General features: G+C 35.4%; 1 protein-coding gene across 5 annotated transcripts in view; it reads left to right on the top strand.

The window, feature by feature from the left end:
- Window positions 1-18,938, top strand: part of Phkb (phosphorylase kinase regulatory subunit beta) — a 203,936-nt gene that overhangs the window by 14,620 nt on the left and 170,378 nt on the right. For all 5 annotated transcript variants that reach the window (XM_070011934.1, XM_070011937.1, XM_070011933.1 and 2 more), the window contains 3 exons: window positions 9,454-9,543; window positions 15,359-15,497; window positions 18,113-18,212. In XM_070011934.1, coding sequence (XP_069868035.1) covers window positions 9,454-9,543; window positions 15,359-15,497; window positions 18,113-18,212 — 329 coding nt within the window. The remainder of the gene's footprint in view (window positions 1-9,453; window positions 9,544-15,358; window positions 15,498-18,112; window positions 18,213-18,938) is intronic.

Below are 18,938 nucleotides of genomic sequence, written 5' to 3'. Positions count from 1 at the left end.
TTAATTGTCCATGTTTATGGGGCACAGTGTGGTAACTTGATATTTGTGTATGCAGTGTGTAATATATTAGGTTAGTTAAAATTTCTCTCCTTAAGCTTTTATAATTAAAAAAAATGTGTTTGTATTTGGGCTTGAACTTAGCTTAGGGCCAGGATATTCTCGTTTGGCATTTTTCCTCAAATCTGGCAGTCAGCTACTTGAGCTACAGCTCTATGTTGGCTTTTTACTGGTAAATTGGAGATTAGAGTGTTACAGACTTTTCTGCCCAAACTGCTTTGGAACCTCAATCCCCAGGTCTCAGCTTCCTAAGTAATTAGAATTCTAGGCTTGAGCCCCAGCTCCCAGCTCTAACTTTTTAAACTTTAAACTAATATGAAAACATATATAATGTCTTAAAACAGAAAAAAATGTGTATATTAATATATGTATTTTTTGCTTTATTATGTGATGATTTGATTCCATACTTTATATTTATGTTCTTTTATTTTGAAGCAGGTTCTCACTTTGCCAAAGATGGCCTTAAACTTTTACTTTCTTTTTTTTCTCATCAGTCATGGGACTTGAACTCAAGGACTGGGTGCTTGTCCCTTAGCTTTTCCTTCAAAGTTAGTGTTCTACCACTTTGAGCCACAGTGCTACTTCCAGTTTTCTGGTGGTTAATTATAGATGAGAGTCTCACAGACTTTGCTACCAGGGCTATGTCCAAACAGCAGTTCTCAGATCTTAGCCTTCTGAGTTGTTAGGATTACAGGAGTGAGCCACCAGCACCTGGCACGTGTTACACTTTTTAGTGATTTTTATTTCACTTCCCAAAGTGTTGAGTTTAATTTTTTTTCTGTACAGATAGCAGATTCTGTGGGAACAAGATGGGTTTTTCTTGGGTTTTGTTGCCCCCATATTAGAGCCTGTCTCAGCCACCATTTTCTGTCCCAAACCACCTGTCCAGGGATACCCAACTGTCCCTCAGACTGTTGCTTTTCTGCCCTAAGTAATGCTTCTTCTGATATCATTGTTAGAGCATGCTGGTTTTCTCCAGCTCCTGTGTAAGGGCACTAAACTACCTGTAACAATAAGCAGTAGCTTTAATAGCTCGTTTCTTCTACTCAACTATTGTTTTCTGTTTCTTAACCATCACCAATTATTTAATTTGCTCATTTAAAAATTATTATATGAAGCAACACTATGTAAGTCATTAAACAAAAAGATTCTGATATAAATTTGACAAAGTTGCTTAATGAAGAATTAGTAGATTTCTTATTTTGTGCCTAGTTCACTCCTAACTTCCAGCAGTCATGATAGAGATTAACATGAGAAAGGGAAGAGAATTAGTATTTAATAAGCATCCTGTTTGTTGTTCTACTTAAATTTTTATTTAACTTTCATAATGCTCCATTATATGATTTTCCCCATTTTTCAGATGAGAAAGCTGAGTTCTGAGGGAGCAAAATGACTTGGCTATAATTGTAGCCTATTTCTTCTTGTATTTAAAATTAAAATTTTTTCAGAGCTCTTACTTAAGACAATCTTCCTTGCTGGGTGACTGTGATATACATGCATATTCCTCCTTACACAGGAAAGGAGAGGTTGGAAGGATCACAGTTCCTGATCTGGGAAAAAAAAATGTGCAAGACTATCCCAACAAAAAATGCTAGGTGTGGTGGTGGTGTGCAATGCAGTGCACCTGTACCTTCTAGCCTTGCAGGAAGCATAAATAGGAGAGTAACAATGCAGGCTGGCAAAAGTGAGACCCCATTTCAAAATTAATTGGAGCCAAAAGGCTCAAGGCATGGCTCAAACAGTGGCTCAAAGCATGAGCTTTGAATGTCCCCTCCTTCAATAAAAGACAATCTTTCTCCTGTAGTTTGTTGATTCTTTGGGGGCCAGGATAGGGATTGTGTTAGGTGACCTCTCCTTTACTTGGTTGAACATTGGACTTAATCTTATTCACTTATGAGTGAAAATTAGCTTGTATGAGGTGTGGCTTGGATTTTATTCAAGAAAGTTTGAATATTTAGTATTGAAGATGGGTCTTAAAGGCAGTTCCTCATCATAGACCTTCAGCACAACATTTGAACTAAACTCACATGGTACAATAGAATAAAGTGCTGTCAGGACAGTTTTTAATTATTAACAACAGTATTCATGTTAAATGCAGTATTGAATTTTACCAGAATGAGAATATAGAATAGTCTTCACCAAAGTGTTAAGAATGTTAATTAGTTTTCTGTGCTTTTAACAAAATACCAGCATATGAAGGAGTAAGGTTTATTTTGTAACATTTCAGAAATTTTAATCCATGCTTGCTTGGCCTGTTGCTTTGAACTTGTGGAGGTACATAAGAGAGGGTGTCTGTTCATTTTACAGTGGCCAGGAAAGAAAAGCAGAATAAGATACTAGAATCCCAGTACTCCTTTCAACAGTATACCCTTAATCACTGAGCTTTTTCCCAATAGGCCCCACCTTCCAAACAAAAATTACACTAACTCTCAATAGTTCCATAGTCCAGAAACCAAGCCTATTACTTAGCCCTTTGGAGTGACAGATCAGATCCAAGCCATAGCAGGAAATAGTGAATGTTAGTTAGTTGCCTTCTCATCAGACTACAGTGAAGTTTATAATATTGGCTAAGTAAACAGAGGCAAGGAAAATTTATCTTTTCAAACTTAATACTGTTTTCCAAAAGGTTTATAGTCTGTTTGCATTGTCAGTATTTTTATTTAATTTTTAAATTTTTTTATTATTATCATTAAGCAATTGCAGAAAGGGATTACAACACCATAAATCAGGTTATGAGTATAATGCTTCTTGGTTAATGTCTTTCCTTCCTTCATTCTATCTCATTTCCCATTTTCATCCCTATCCTTAAGTTACATAGTTCATTTTGTACATAATGTACATGGAATATAATGAGTACATTTGCTCACCCTTCTTCCTTTCATTCTTGTACCCTCCCCTTTTCCCAACTCCCAAAACATGTTTTCACTTCCTGGTATATGTTTTGGTAAGCACTACTTTAGCTGTTTAGAGGAATTACATCTTCATATTTCTCCGCTAAATATCCTTTAGTCTGTTTGTGTGTTAATGCATTGACCCCTGTATATGTTATGCATAGTTGTATGTAGATCTAACTTCCACAGATAGGAGAAAACACACCGTTTGTCTCTCTGAGCCTGACTTACTTCACTTAAGTCTGTGTATTTCCCTGAAAATGACAGACTATTATTCTTTCTAATAAATGAGGAAAATTCCATTGTGTATGCATACCACATTTTCTTGATTCAGTCATTCATTGTAGTGCATAAGGATGTTTCCACAAGTTGGCTATTGTGACTAGTGCAGCATTGATATGCCAGTATCTTTACTGTATTCTGACTTGCAATGCTCTGGGTAGATGCCCAAGAGTAGTATTGTTGGTTATTTAGTTTTTTGACAAATACTCAAACCTCCTTCCACAGTGGTTGTACTAGTTTACATTCCTATCAGCAGTGTAATAGGGTTCCTTTTCCCCCATATCTTTGTCAGCATTTGCTATTGTTCAGAATCTGGCCAATCTTACTGAGGTGAGTTGGAATCCAGCGTGTGTGTGTGTGTGTGTGTGTGTGTGTGTGTGTGTGTGTGTGTGTGTGCGCGTGCGCATGCGAGCGCACACGCATGCACACTTGCACGCACCTGACTTGGGCCTTGAACTCTGGCCAGTCTTACTGAGGTGAGTCAGAATCCAGCAGAGTGTGTGTGTGTGTGTGTGTGTGTGTGTGTGTGTGTGTGTGTGTGTGTGTGTGTGTGTGTGTGTGTGTGTGTGTGTGTGTGTGTGTGTGTGTGTGTGTGTGTGTATGGGGGGTGGCCAGTCTTACTGAGGTGAGTCAGAATCCAGCAGTGTGTGTGTGTGTGTGTGTGTGTGTGTGTGTGTGTGTGTGTGTGTGTGTGGAGGGGGGGTGGCCAGTCTTACTGAGGTGAGTCAGAATCCAGCAGAGTGTGTGTGTGTGTGTGTGTGTGTGTGTGTGTGTGTGTGTGTGTGTGTGTGTGTGTGTGTGTGTGTGTGTGTGTGTGTGTGTGTGTGTGTGTGTGTGGAGGGGGGGTGGACACCAGTCCTGGGGCTTGAACCTCAGGACCTGAGTGCTGTCTGAGTTTTTGTGCCCAAGGTTAGTGCTCTGCCACTTGAGCCACACTTCCACTTCCTCCAGTTTTTTAGTCATTAGAGATAAGAGTCTCACAGACTTTCCTGGCTGTGCTGGCTTTGAACTGTGACCCTCTGGTCTCAGCCTCCTGAGTAGCTAGGATTACAGGTATGAGCCAGCAGTGCCCAGCTTCAATGTTGTTTTGATTTGTATTTCCTTTAGTTTGATGTAATCCTATTTATCAAATGTTTTATTTATTGTGCCCCTGGGACTCTCTGCATATGAAGTTCATGCCTGTGCTGATAAGTTCTTGTATGTCTCCTATTAAGCTTATACTCCTGCAGTTGAAACTAAACTATGAGCTAGACATAATGGTGCATACTTGTAATCCAGAAATAAGGAAGGAAACAAGGAAGCAAGGAAATAAAGAGAAAGAGAGGGAAAAAAAAATCAAAACTTTTAAATTCATTTTATTTTGATTTTTTATTAGTATTCAAGACTTCCTCTATTTATATTTTATCAGGGTATTAGAACTAATAAGAAATATTAATTATACTGCTTACTTTTGTCAAGACTAGAATGTTTATTCATCAAAAGTGAAAATGATAAGTGGATATGGTTCAAGTCCATATTTTCAGTGTTGAAAGAATTTTTTTTTTCTGCCAGGCCTGGGGCTTGAACTCAGGGCTATCCTTGAGCTTATTTTGCTCACAGCTATTGATCTACCACTTGTGCTACAGCACCACTTCCCTCTTTTTTGGTAGTTTATGGACTTTACAGACCAGGCTGGCTTTGAACCATGATCCTCAGATCTCAGCATCCTGAGTAGCTAAGGATTACAGTTGTGAGCCACTAGTACCCAGCTGAAAAATGTTTTTGTAGAGTAAATTATGACATAACAAAATGCCTAAGCTAATATTTTATTGCAACAGTAATGGGACACATAATAAAATATGTTTGGTGAATATTGAGAGTGCTGTGTAGGGAATTAATTTTCATCTCTGTGTAGTTAGTTAATGGTGGTCTAATATCATGTCTTAGAAGCATAGAATTTAAAATTTTTACTAATAGCATGAGGATGAAATAATTGCCCCGAGTTTCTCTTGAGAAATGATCTATATTATGATTAGTAGTATCCTTCATAAAGTGATTCACTTAGAAAACTGTATTTTTGATATGTAAAGCTATGTATTCTAGTTATGGCATTATTGGTTAGATCATTTTTAAATCTTTCTTTTTTGATTTCATGTAGATTTTCTTTTATAAGGAATAGCTGAAGAATAGGTACCCTAGAACAAAACAGAGCGAGTGTAATTATTTTATGGGCAATTTGTGTTATTGGTTAATTAATTTTACTTAATTTCATGTGCCTGAATCACTGTAGACGTTTGAAGTATCTATCAATTTCACACTGTGTCAAGCATCATTGGCAATAGAGTTATAACAATGAATAAAACCCTGTTGACCTCACCTGTAATCTAAGCTACAAAGGAGGCTGAGATCTGGACAATCATGATCTGAAGCAAGCCTAGACAGAAAAGTCCATGTGTCTCTACAGTGTAACCAATAAAAAGCAGGACTCTAGGTATACCTTTAATGGTAGAGTTGCGCAAGGAATTCTAACACCATTGTAGGGAAAGGATTAGGATTGTCAGGATGAAGCTAGGACCTCACAGATACAAAATCATAATACATTATGGCAATGTACTCCACTGGAATATAAATAAGAAGATAAATTAGAAAGCTAATTGAGTAATTGGTATTCATAAGGTCAACACATGAAACATCAACCAGATTGAATGCCTTAAATAGATTTTATGGGCCATGCTCTTTCTCTAAAGGTCACTGGAAGAACCTAATACCTTTTTATTAAAAATAAAATAGAAACAGTGAAATGACCTTTTCACATTTTATTTGACTAAGTTGAACAGGTAAATGTGGCTTCATTTTTATAAAACTATGTTATTCATATTTACCAGTTTATATTTTGTACTTAAAATACATTTCTTACCTGGATTGCTATCAACTATAGAGAAGTACAGAGTTAAAAACAAGTAAGCAAATGCAGTCATTATATTCAATGCACATTATGCAAAAATTGAGCTATATAACTTGAGAGTAGAGATAGGAGGGGGAAAATGGGTCAGAATGATGGAAGGGATAACATTGACTAACATGCATTGTACTCATGACTTACAGAATTGTACAACTGCTTAAAAATTAAGACAAAAAAGAAGATTCATAGTAGCTGGTCTTTTACCCTATCTCAAAAATAATCAGGGGATGTGGCTCAAATGATTGATAGCCTGCCTGGCAAGTGTGAAGGCCTTCGGTCAAACCCTAGTGCTGCCAAAAAAAACTTCCTTGAATGTTCAAATGAAATCTAATAATGGGTTAAGTGTTATTAAGTAAATAAAATAATAAAAATATAAATAATAAAAATAAAAATACATATAATTTTGGATCAGTCTACTGTTTAAGGCAGAAGAAGAAAAAAAATAAGGGCATTTAGCTCTTCTTAGGAAAGCTCTTTCTTTTGGTGATAGTTTATGATATAAGGAAGAGACCACACGTATAATTCTTCAGCGAGATTTGTGTTAAAATTTGTACTTTTTTGGGGGGGCGATGGGCAGAGCTTGAACTCAGAGCCTGGGTTCTTTGTGCACAAGTTCTCTACCACTTGAGCCAGAGCACCACTTCTGGTTTTTTCTGAGTGGTTTATTGGAGGTCCAGGCTGGCTTCGAACAGCAGTCTTCAGATCTCACTCTCCTGAGTAGCTAGGATTACAGTCATGAGCCATCATAATAATTTCTCTGTACCTCAACTTAATATCAACCTTATAGTCTTGCCAAGACCTTGAAATTGGATAGTTTATTTTTTTGTCAAATATCTTATATAGTGCCTAGGCATTCTTTTTCCCATTTAAAAATTATTTAAGTAGCAAATACCTTTTTATATAATATTTAGATGGAGCTATATGAAATAAAAATCATGTTTCTTTCCTCAGTAGCAAACAATATTTAATAACACTTTTTTTTGTATATCCTTTTAAGTTTTCTGATGTATTTAAACTGTACATTTGCAAACATATATAGTTATTATGCTTAGTTTTGTAACATGTAGGATCATACTGTTCATTTCTTGCTCTGTGACATTACATTTTTCAGTTTATGTTATTCAAATAGATATACTGAATTCCTTTAATATCTCTAAGGCACTTCAGTTAATGAAAATGTCACACCTATGTATTCATTCTCATATTGAGAACACACTTATTCCTTAAATGTTTTAAATTTCTGTGCATGATGAAACTGAACAGAAAAAGAAAATCAATTTCAACTTTTCTGTTTCTCAAGAAGGTATCAATGATGCTGAATGTACTGTCATATTTTAAAATTTCAAACTTTTGAACTACTTGATTGTCATTTTTTTGTTACATTGCAATTTCTTTAAATATCCCTTTGAGTCTTTGCAAGGTTTTACTTCTTTTTTGTTGTGTTTTAGGGGGGATATTAAATTTCATGAGCATATATTAGTTGGCAAAGGGGTTTCATTGTGAATTTCCAAACACGAGTACATTATACTTTGTTCAAATTCAGCTCTTCTATTGCTTTTCGTCATTGCCCATCCCATCAGTTAAAATAATTTTAACAGGTTTCGTTATTCTTTTTTTTTCTATTATCTCCTTTACTTTTTTTGTTATTATAAAGGTGATGAACAGCATAGTTATAGTTAAATAAGTCAGGTAATAAATACTTTTCCTTTTGGACAGTGTCACTCCTTTCTTTGCTCTCAGCTTATTCTACTTTCTTTGTTGTTGTTGTTAGTCCTGGGGCCTGTACTCTGGTACTTTTGGTCTGTCGTGGGGCTTTAATTCTGGGCTTGGGCACTGTCCCTCAGCTCTTCAGCTCAAGGTGAGTGCTCTACCATTTAAGCCACTTCTGGTTTTCGAGTGGTTTATTAGAGATAAGAGTCTCTTGGACTTGCCTGCCTGGAGTGGCTTTGAACTACAATCCTCAGATCTCAGCCTCCTGAGTAGCTAGGATTACAGGCGTGAGCCACCAGCACCCTCCTATCTCTCTCTCTTCTGAGATAAATGATAGATTCATTTTTTGTGTTATGTCATTATACTATGTGGTATACATTGCCTAAAACTAGAGATATATTAATGTGACCCTAAGATGTTAAAGATTTCTTAGTGCTTTTAATGAAAATGAGAGATAGTACTTAGTCTAATGTTTAAACTTTCAGACATTTTTCTTGCAGTAGTTCAGTAAGTACAGTAGTCAAGTGACCAATTTTCTGTATCCATTTTGTGGCATATTATCATGAATATTTTTGTTTCCTGTAGTTTTTGAGTTTAGAGTAGTTTTCATATCTGAATAAGAAGGCTGGGAAGATGGCTCAGTGGTAGAGCGCTTGCCTTGCATGCCTGAGGCCCTGGGTTCGATTCCTCAGCACCACATAAGCAAAAAGAAAAAAGCCGAAAGTGGCGCTGTGGCTCAAGTGGTAGAGCGCTAGCCTTGAGCTGAAGAGCTGAGGGACAGCGCCCAGGCCCAGAGTTCAGGCCCCACAACCGGAACCCCCCCCCCCCAAAAAAAAGAGTCTCACAGACTTTCTGGAAGTGGCGCTGTAGCTCAAGTGGTAGAGTGCTCGCCTTGAGCTGAAGAGCTGAGGGACAGCACCCAGGCCCAGAGTTCGAGCCCCACGGCCGACCAAAAAACAAACAAACAAACAAACAAAAAAAAAAAACATATCTGAATAAGAAAATTGACCTCTATTTACAATCCAGATACTAAGTCAGGAATATTACTTACATAGGAAAAAGTTGAGATTTAAGTATTTCAGTATGAAACTAACTGAATTCTTTTTTTTACTGTATCAATTTGGAAAATGTGAGAATAATCCTTTTTCTTTGAGATTATTGGGTATAAGCATTTGACAGAACATTACTATCTGATGAAGCATTAGTATAAGAAATGTTAGGATTTAAGGATCAATAATTAGATATTCTTCTTACTATTGAAAAATCAGCTTGTGACTACCACAGGAGTATTAGTGATAGTTGAGTTGTTCTACCAACATATATACCAGAGAGTTGGATCAAGTGCTGGTTGTGATGGTGGGAGTGCCCTGGGACAATTAGAGTTTCTCTCTGTTTATTTTCAAGGCTGCCTTCTTTTTTCCTTCCCTTAACAGAGTTTTGGTACTAGTAAAACATGGCCATTCAGATATGAAAATGAAATTAATATGTTAAGTAGTGCTTCTTTGTTTCAAACCTTTCTTTGTTTATCTGGGTGATATGACTGAATTTAATTTCCTTTAATTTTTTTTGTAGGCTCAGTTTATGAACCTCTGAAAAGCATTAATCTTCCAAGAACTAATAATGAAACTCTGTGGGATAAGTTGGATCATTATTATAGAATTGGTAAGTAGAGCTTCACGATTTCCTAGTTACATTGTCTGTATTATGTGCTTGATATTATTCTGTCATTTCGATGTTGGGATGGTTTCAATATTTATTCCATTTGCCTATCTGTACTGTAACTGTGAGGGAATCCTGCAAACATTCTGGCTTGTAAATAATTTTATAAATATATATGTGTTTGTATTTCTTGTATATGTGTTAAATATTAATGTATGTTAACAAACATCGTCAAGTTCTCAAATTTGGTAATGCTTAAAAAGGCAAGACACAGAAAATATAGGTATACATGTTTCTGCATACATTCACACACTAACAGACCCTCACCATAGGAAGTATTAAAGAAATCATACATATCAAAGAGGAAGATAAACACAATCAGGAAAATGATAGGAAAAAATAAGCATTTCACTAAGTGAGTACTTCACCTGATGAAGAATAGGAAAATCATAGATCACAAAACAACAAAATGAAAAGCAAAACTATATATCTTTCAATAATAACACTGAATATCAATTTCTTCAATTCTCCAATTACAAGACATAGAATGGCAAGTTGTATCTAAAAGCAAGACTCGACCATTTTTTGACAACAAAGAATGTATTTCACTGACAAACACAAACATTAGCTTAGGGTAACAAGATAGAAAAAGATCTTCCAAGCAAATGGACCCAGAAAACAGGGCTCACTTTACTATTATCTGATAAACTAGACTTCAAAATTAGAAGAGATAATGTCATTTCATATTAATAAATGGTACAATTTCAAAATTAGAAGAGATATGTTATTTCATATTAACAAATAGTACAATTTATTGAGGCAAAACTTATGTGCATGAAATATGCCCAACTTTATTAAACTAAAAATCAGAGATAAATCCCTAACAGAATAATAGTTGAGAACTTTAATATCCAGTTATCAACAATAGTAAGTAATCCACACAATAAAAATCAACAAAGAAACCTTAGGATTAAATGACTGTGTATACCAACTGAACCTAATAGACATCTATATACATTTTGTTCAGCTGCTTCGTAGTATACTTTCTTCTCAGCAGCCAATGGAATTCTCTCTAAAATAGATTGTATTTTAGGACATGTAGTAAATATAAGGACATTGAAATCATTTTTTTTTTTTTTGTGGGATGTGGGGCTTGAACTCTGGGCCTGGGCGCTGTCCCTCAGTTCTTCAGCTCAAGGGGAGTGCTTTACCACTTGAGCTACAGTTCCACTTCTGGTTTTCTAGTGGTTTATTTGAGTTAGGAGTCTCACGGTCCTTCCTGCCCGGGATGGCTTTGAACCGTGATCCTCAGATCTCAGCTCCTGAGTAGCTAGGATTACAGGCGTGAGCCACCGGCGCCCGTTCTGAAATAATTTCTAATATTGTGTCAAACTATTGTGGAATAAAACCAGAAAGAGCTAAAGAAATTACAGAAAATATCGTTAGATGGATATTAAACAACAGATTGTTTTGAATCATGATTATGTCATAAAAGAAGAGAAAAAAATATCAAAAAGTTTCTAGAATATGATGAAATGAGAACACAGATCTCTAGAATTTTGGGGATATAGCAACAGCAGTGGTGAGAGGGCAATGCAAAGCTATGGACATCAAAACAAAACAAAAAATTTCAAATAGTCTAACACCTACATCAAGATTATCTATCGGTCTAAAATGATGTAGCATACCTACATCATATGGCATAATGATGAACTTTAATGTCTTAGAGAAATAATAATAAGCCACTTTCTAATTTAGCAGGCAGAAATAATAAACTTTAGGTCATATGCACATAGCTATTGAGCTGTTGTGATCCTCCTTTGGTCTTGGTCTCACTGTGTGAATGTTTAGAGTCCTGCTTAATTTATATCCAAGTGTAATTTTTTTTCTCTCTTACCATCCATTGTGTTTACTTGTAGATTTCTAAGCACATTCTAATTACCACAAATGAGGGAAACTATGCAACCTATGTTTCTTTGGGTCTGGCTTACTTTGCTTAGTATTATTTTTTCCAAGTCTTTCAATTTCCTTATGAATAGCTATGTGTATATGATCATACAAAATGATGTTTATTGAAATGAACTCCAAGAAATGGAAACAAGACAAGTTTTTGTTTTCTTTCTTTTTTCACCTCCTTTGTTTCTGTTTTTGATTTCTGTACCTTTTATCTTCTATGTAAGTTTATCTGTTTTGGGGAGATTAAGGGGGAGCACAGGAAAGGTAGATACTAGATCACTAGATACTATGTTGAAAATTAACTGTACAATTTCTAGGGGGAATTATCTGGGAAAAAAATGAGGGAAAAGGTGACACTGCTCAGAAAGAGATGTACTTATATAACTGTAATCCCTCTCTGTATATAACCTTTCCAGTAAAAATAAATTAATTGATTTAATAAAAAGAAAGAAGATTACATCAGAAATTCATGAAATGGAGACTAACAAAATTATATGATGAAGCAATAAACAAATAGTGCTTTGAAAACAAAATTAGGTTTGCTGAAACCTTAACTGATTTGACTCAAACAAGGAGGAAAAGACCCACATTAATACAATTAGAAATCAAAACAGAATATCACAAAAACTACCAATGAATTCCAGACTCCTTACAGAATACTTTACAAAAAAAACCTTACATTTAAACTGGGCGGCCACATGCAGAAAACTAAAAGTCTAGCCTGTCACCATATACTAGCATCAACTCAAAATGGATTAAAGACCTTAACATCAAACCTGGAACTCTGAAACTACTTCAGGACAGAGTAGGAGAGACACTTGAACTTAAAGGCATTAGTCAGGAACTTCCTAAACAGAGTCTCAGGGTCACAACAAATTGGAGAGAGACTCGACATATGGGACTACCTTAAAAAAAAATTTCTGCACAGCTAAAGACATAAATACCAAACTAGAAAGACACCCAACTAATTGGGAAGAAATTATTTACCAGCAATATATCAGACAAAGGCCTAATATCTATTATATACAAGGAACTCAAGAAACTAATCCCTGCCAAATCTAACAAACCAATTATTAAATGGGCAAGGGAGATAAAGAGAGACTTCTCAGAAGAAGAGTTAAAAATGTCAAAGAAACAAATGAGGAAATGTTCATCATCCCTGGCTGTAAAGGAAATGCAAATAAAAACAACACTGAGATACCACCTTAGCATAGTCAGAATGGCCCATATCCTAAATTCAGCCAACAACAAATGCTAATGGGGATGTGGAGAAAGAGGAACCCTATTGCATTGCTGGTGGGAATGTTCACTAATACAACTATTCTGGAAGGCAGTCTGGAGGTTCCTCAGAAAGCTAAACATAGATGTTCCATATAACCCTGCCATACCACTCCTAGGCATCTACCCTGATCAACAGGAACCAGGATACAAGGACACATGTACCTCCATGTTCATTGCAGCACTGTTCATAATAGCCAAGATGTGGAAACAGTGCAGATGCCCACCACAGATGAATGGATCCCAAAATTGTGGTACCTATATAGAATGGAATATTAAGCAGCCATTAGGAAGGACAAAATAATGGCACTCTCAGGGAAATGAATGGAGCTAGAACAAATCATTTTGAGTGAAGTGAACCAAGAGCAGAGAGGCAAAGGGCACATGATCTGCCTAATATTTGGGTTTTAAATCCAAAATGCAAGGAGATAAGACAAAGTAAACAGGACTCAAGAAACAAAGGATCGCCACTCAATTTTTCATATCATTTCTAAAAGACTCCGTGTTCTTGACCACATATATGGTATATACATGTGCACATATAAGGGAAGGTAAGAGGAAGACACAGAATCAGAGGGAAATGGGACTGTATACAACAGAGGGGCCCATCAGCTGCACTGAACATTGATGAAAATGAAGTAAGCAACTCAAGGGCAATGATGGAAGGAGCGGAATGAGAGGGAAAGAGGGAACAGCTTACACAAAGCAAAAGGAAAGAAATGTACATATCACCCAATGTGGAAGAAATAGTTGTATTGTCAAAGCTCATAGAATTCACAAACATTATAGATCATGATAATGACAATTTGCCTGATGAAAGTTACAATGTGTTTGTGATGTTAAGTATCACTTAATCTCAATAAAAAATTATTAAAAAAACTTACATTTGATGGAAGTGGCATATCTAGAAATAAGAGGTACATTTCTAGATGCATTTGACCTACCTTAATTGAATTGAAAGAATATAATGCACATAAACAAGTTTTACTTAAACAGTAAAAGTCCAGGACCCAATAGGTTCATTACTAAATTATATCAGACCTTCAAGAAGTACTAACATCAATGCTACTCAAAGATTTCCACAAGAGAGAAATGAAAGGAACACTAATTGTCATTCTATGAAGCCTATATTACATCCATTGGATATCTAAACACTGATAAAACAAGAAAAGAGAATTATAGACCACAATATCTTTGAACATAGATGCAAAAATAATCAAGTACTTGCAAACTGAATGTAATAACTCATTAAATTATACACCATGATCAAGTTGTTTTAATTCTAATGCTGCAATGATGGTTTAAAATACATAAATCAGTAAATACAATATAAACATAAGTAGAATCAGCCAAAATTACATAACATCCCATTTGAAACAAAAAAATTGACAAAATTCAGTACCCTTTTTGATAAAAGGACTGAAGAAACTAAGAATAGATGGAATGTACCTCATCATAATAAAGAGGGATAAATAATAAATTCTATATATGACAAACCAATAGCTAACATATGAAATGGAGAAAAACTGTAGTCCTTTATGCTAAAGTGAAGATCCTCCAATCTCAGCCTCCTAGCTGGGTTTACAGTTGGAAGCTACAGGTATTCAGCTTTTCCTACTTTTACTCAAAATAGTACTGGAATTCCTAGTCAAAGCTATAAGGCAAGAGAGAAAAAAGGATTCAAATAAGGAAGAGCTTCATGAATATAGCCAGATATAAAAAAGTTACATATATGTGGGGGGGAGTATATGTGTATGTATGTATATATACATATATACCTAAGCAAACACACACGTACACACATCCATATTGTATATTAGTAATCAGAAAGTACTGGATTTTGATCTGTTCTCTATTTTTTCCTAATCCTTCCTAACTTGTGAATAATTTACACATACTATTGAATTGACCTTTATGGTTTACCAAATGCATAATATTCTTTGATGTAATTTTTTTTAGATATTTTTAGTGTACTGACTGTTTTGATAATATTATGCTCAGTGTTTTGATTAATAATTTTCCCCTAATACCAGAAATTGTTTTAGTAAGATTTAAATCATACCACATTAGCCAGGATATTCTAAAGGCTTGAAAATTACTAATTAGCTTAATTCTTATTTAAAACTATGAAGACCAGCCGGGCACTGGTGGCTCATGCCTGTAATCCTAGCTACTCAGGAGGCTGAGATCTGAGATTCGCGGTTCAAAGCCAGCCCGGACAGGAGAGACTGTGAGACTCCTATCTCCAATAAACCACCAGAAAACCGGAAGTGGCGATGTGGCTCAAATGGTAGAGCGCTCGCCTTGAGCTGAAGAGCTGAGGGACAGCGCCCAGGCCCAGAGTTCAAGACCCACTACAGACCAAAAAAAAAAAAAAAAAGACTAAGAAGACCACATTGTGTAGGGTGCATTCCTTCATAGGCTAGAGTGACTTGAACTGATTGAATAGCTTCAAAAGTTTTTGCTTACAGCTAAGTTTAGAAAGAACAGAATTTTCAGAAATGGAATGAGAAAACCTAAGATGCTGAGCCCAAGATGAATGGATTATTTGTACAAGTCATTTTTTGTCTGTCTTCCATTGTAGTCAAGTCAACATTGTTGCTCTATCAAAGTCCAACCACAGGGCTCTTTCCAACTAAAACATGTGGTGATGATCAAAAGGCCAAGATTCAGGACAGTCTGTACTGCGCTGCTGGAGCCTGGGCTTTGGCTCTAGCATACAGGTGAGCTGGCTGTTCTGTATTCTTCTAGTAACTCTAAGACTATAGAGAATAGAGTTTCGTGAGACCAAGAGAAATCAAGCCATTATCTTTCTGCTTTTTTGCTTATTTATTGTGTGAGCATTGGCTGCTCATATCCTCTTTAAACCTCTAAACCATTTCACTTTCTAAGGGTTTATTTGAAAACAGTCCTACTGTTTTATTACTGTGTGTGTGTGTGTGTGTGCATGTGTGCGTGTGTGTGTGTGCGCACGCGCGCGTGCACACGACACGTACTTGGGCTTGAACTTAGCGTTTTCACTCAAGGTTGGCACTCTACCATTTGAGCCACACCTCTTCTTCTGGCTTTTTGCTTGTTAATTGGAAATAAGAGTCTCTTGAATTTGACTTGTAGGACTAGTTTCAAACCATAATCTTTAGCGCTCAGCTGACTTGCCTTATTTTATGACTGTATATAAAAATGGTTTTGCCTGTAGCTTTCACAATTCCATTTTATTCTTTAGCAGATGAACTATGTAGTGATGCCCATTGATTTGGTTGCTTTTCATCATAGAAGTCATTGAGGAAAAAATGAGGAAATTGAGGAAAAAGTTGAGGAAAAAGTTGAGGAAAAAAAAATTGAGGAAAAAGTTGGCGCAAGAGTAATTAACAGACTTGTTCCATGTTATATAATTAATGATAGTGCCAAGACTAGGATTCATTTCTTATTCTTTTTGATTTAGAGTTTCACTTAACATAATGCATTGAGATTTCAGTAGTTAAATCTGGTGGTAATTTTAAATATTATTTTATAGAGTAAAAAGTAAAATGTCAGAATTCTGAATTTCTCCTGACTTGTTTTATTTTACAAAGAACTGTGAGTCCTTATGCATGGTCAGTAAAACATTTTAGACACGATTAAGTATCTATACATTAAATTTTGGAAAATGACCTATGTATTTAATACTGATTTGAAGTTATATCTTCTACATGAACATCACGCCTCATAAATGATTAATTTTTTGAATTTTTAAAAGAAAATTGAATATTGAGGTACCATGAACTAGTCATCTTTAGCACACTTCTTTGGTAATGTTATTAAAAGTATTTTCTACATATTTTATGTAAATACAATACCATTTTATTAAATGTAAATCTAGGTGACTAATAAATGCCTGACTCATTGTAGTTGCCTTTTTTACTTTTCTGCACATTTGAAATTTTAAAAAATAAAATGTTAGGAGAAAATTCCTTTGAAAGATATAGAACAGGCAGCATATGGACAAAAGTCAGACATTAACCTTTTCCCAGAAGGCTTCAAACATCTAATAGAATTTAATATCCTTATTTCAGTGAGCACAGTGTCTATATAGAATTTGACCCCAAACCTCTGTCATATCAGAGAGGGAAGGAGAATACTGTGCAAATTCATGCTCATTTTACTCTAGTGCCTCCATTATAAAGGACAAATAATATACAAAGATGAATAACTTCCTTTTTCCTGATATTCACTATGCTATGTTAAAATAATAATCATTCTTTCCAGTAGTCATATATGACATCTTTGGGAGTAGCAGTTACAGTGTCTCTTTTTACTTTTTGTTGGTTGTAGGGCTTGAACTCAGGGCCTGGGCACTGTCCTCGAGGCTCTTTGTGCTCAAGGCTAGGAGTCTATGACTTGAGCCAGTGCCACTTCTGGTTTTTTAATTGGAAATAAAAGTCTCAAGGGGACTTTTCTGCCTGGGCTGGCTTCAAACCTCTATCCTCAGATCTCAGCCTCCTGAGTAGCTAGAATTACAGATGTGATCTCCTGGTGCCCAGTGTTACAGTATCTTTTTGTAAGAAAGTATAACCTAGTTTCTAATCAAGTAAGAATGATTACCAGACATTTTAATTGAGTAAATGAAATAATGAATGAATCATTTTTCATTTTTCAATAGTGTAAAATGAGTAATTCCCATCAACCTTTCAAAAGTTCACTGATCTATAATAAAAGCAACTTATGCATGAAAGAACATTTTTGCCTAGTTTAATAGTTAGAATTATATCTATTCTTTTATTTCAAAAGGAAAAGGCATAAAGCATGGTCGATTGATTTTTAAGACCTTAGAATTTAACAAAAGTTTATGCCAAAATACATAACAGATCGTACTGGATCTGTTTTAGGGTGAGGTCATCATTGACTTGGCAGTATTAAACCCATGGCAGAACAAGAAGGTGTGTACCTACCTTAACTTGTGCTTCTTTAAGTCTAGGTGGCTACTGAATAACCTAAATGGACAGATCTTAAAATTTTTCTCTAGTTCATAACTGAATTTCAAAATCTGATTGTAGGGTTTTTTTTATATGAAAATATCCTTTAAAGTTTCATTCCGTCATTGTAGAAAATACTATATATTTTTAAAGAATTGGCTTGCTTTCTAAAATGAGAGGGAAAAACTACACAAATTTCAGTATATAATTTTTTTTTATTGCAACATTTCTAAGTCTGCGGGGCAAATTGAGTTTCACTGTGACAGAATTAGTAGACTTCATCAGAACACAGGATTAGTCAGATAGTTAATGCTTAATTATCAAAAGCTCTGCTTTCTTTTCAAATGCATTTCCAATTTGTTTCATGAGTTATCTCTTCCACCCAGGCGCATTGATGATAACAGGGGAAGGACCCATGAGCTGGAGCATTCTGCTATAAAGTGTATGAGAGGAATTCTCTACTGCTATATGCGTCAGGCTGATAAGGTAAAATGCTGTGATGTGGACTGAAATTCTCACTACACTCTTAAGGATTAATTTAACCAGTATTGCAATAACATCTATGTACTTTGCAACGGCAAAGCCACATCCTAGGTCAGTGCAGATAGGTTAAAACATCCTCTTCCTTGCCAGTTCAGGGTTTTAAAATCTTGAAATGGAAGGGACACTTTCACTGAGAGGTGATTGAGAATTGTTATTTCCACATGAAATTATTTATGCATTACACCTGGTGTTTGCTTGTAAAAACCCAAATTTTTAGGAGACACACAAATATCATAATTGTAACCAATATTATATTATTTAAAGGAAAATCTTTGTCAGAATTACTTTCCAAATGTGAAATTCTCTGGATAAATTGAACTTATTATATAATATTTCATTCATTACCTGCAAAGAGACTAGTAATTATAGGCTTTGAAAACTGAGTTTTACAAAGTTAGGCAGAAATTAAAGGACATAATATGCTTTACATCATTTTTAAACTGTAAAGCTCTATAGAAATATAAGGTGCTTTTACTTCCCTACTACCATTTCCTTCTATTCCCTACATCTCTGTGTCCCCAAAGTGGCTGTATTCGTGTAGTAATTCACAAATCCCCAAGACCAATGCCAGTGTTTTTTTAAATTATTATTTTCAAGGGTTTTTTTTAGCCATTAAAATTTTAATCTTTTAAGTATTTGTACAAAGGAATTGCTATTCAAGAAAACAGT

The sequence above is a fragment of the Dipodomys merriami genome, unplaced genomic scaffold (assembly GCF_024711535.1).
Source record: "Dipodomys merriami isolate MVZ:Mamm:240054 unplaced genomic scaffold, mDipMer1.0.p SCAF_85, whole genome shotgun sequence".
In the NCBI taxonomy this organism is placed as follows: Eukaryota; Metazoa; Chordata; class Mammalia; order Rodentia; family Heteromyidae; genus Dipodomys; species Dipodomys merriami.
This window is presented reverse-complemented; position numbering and strand designations above follow the sequence as displayed.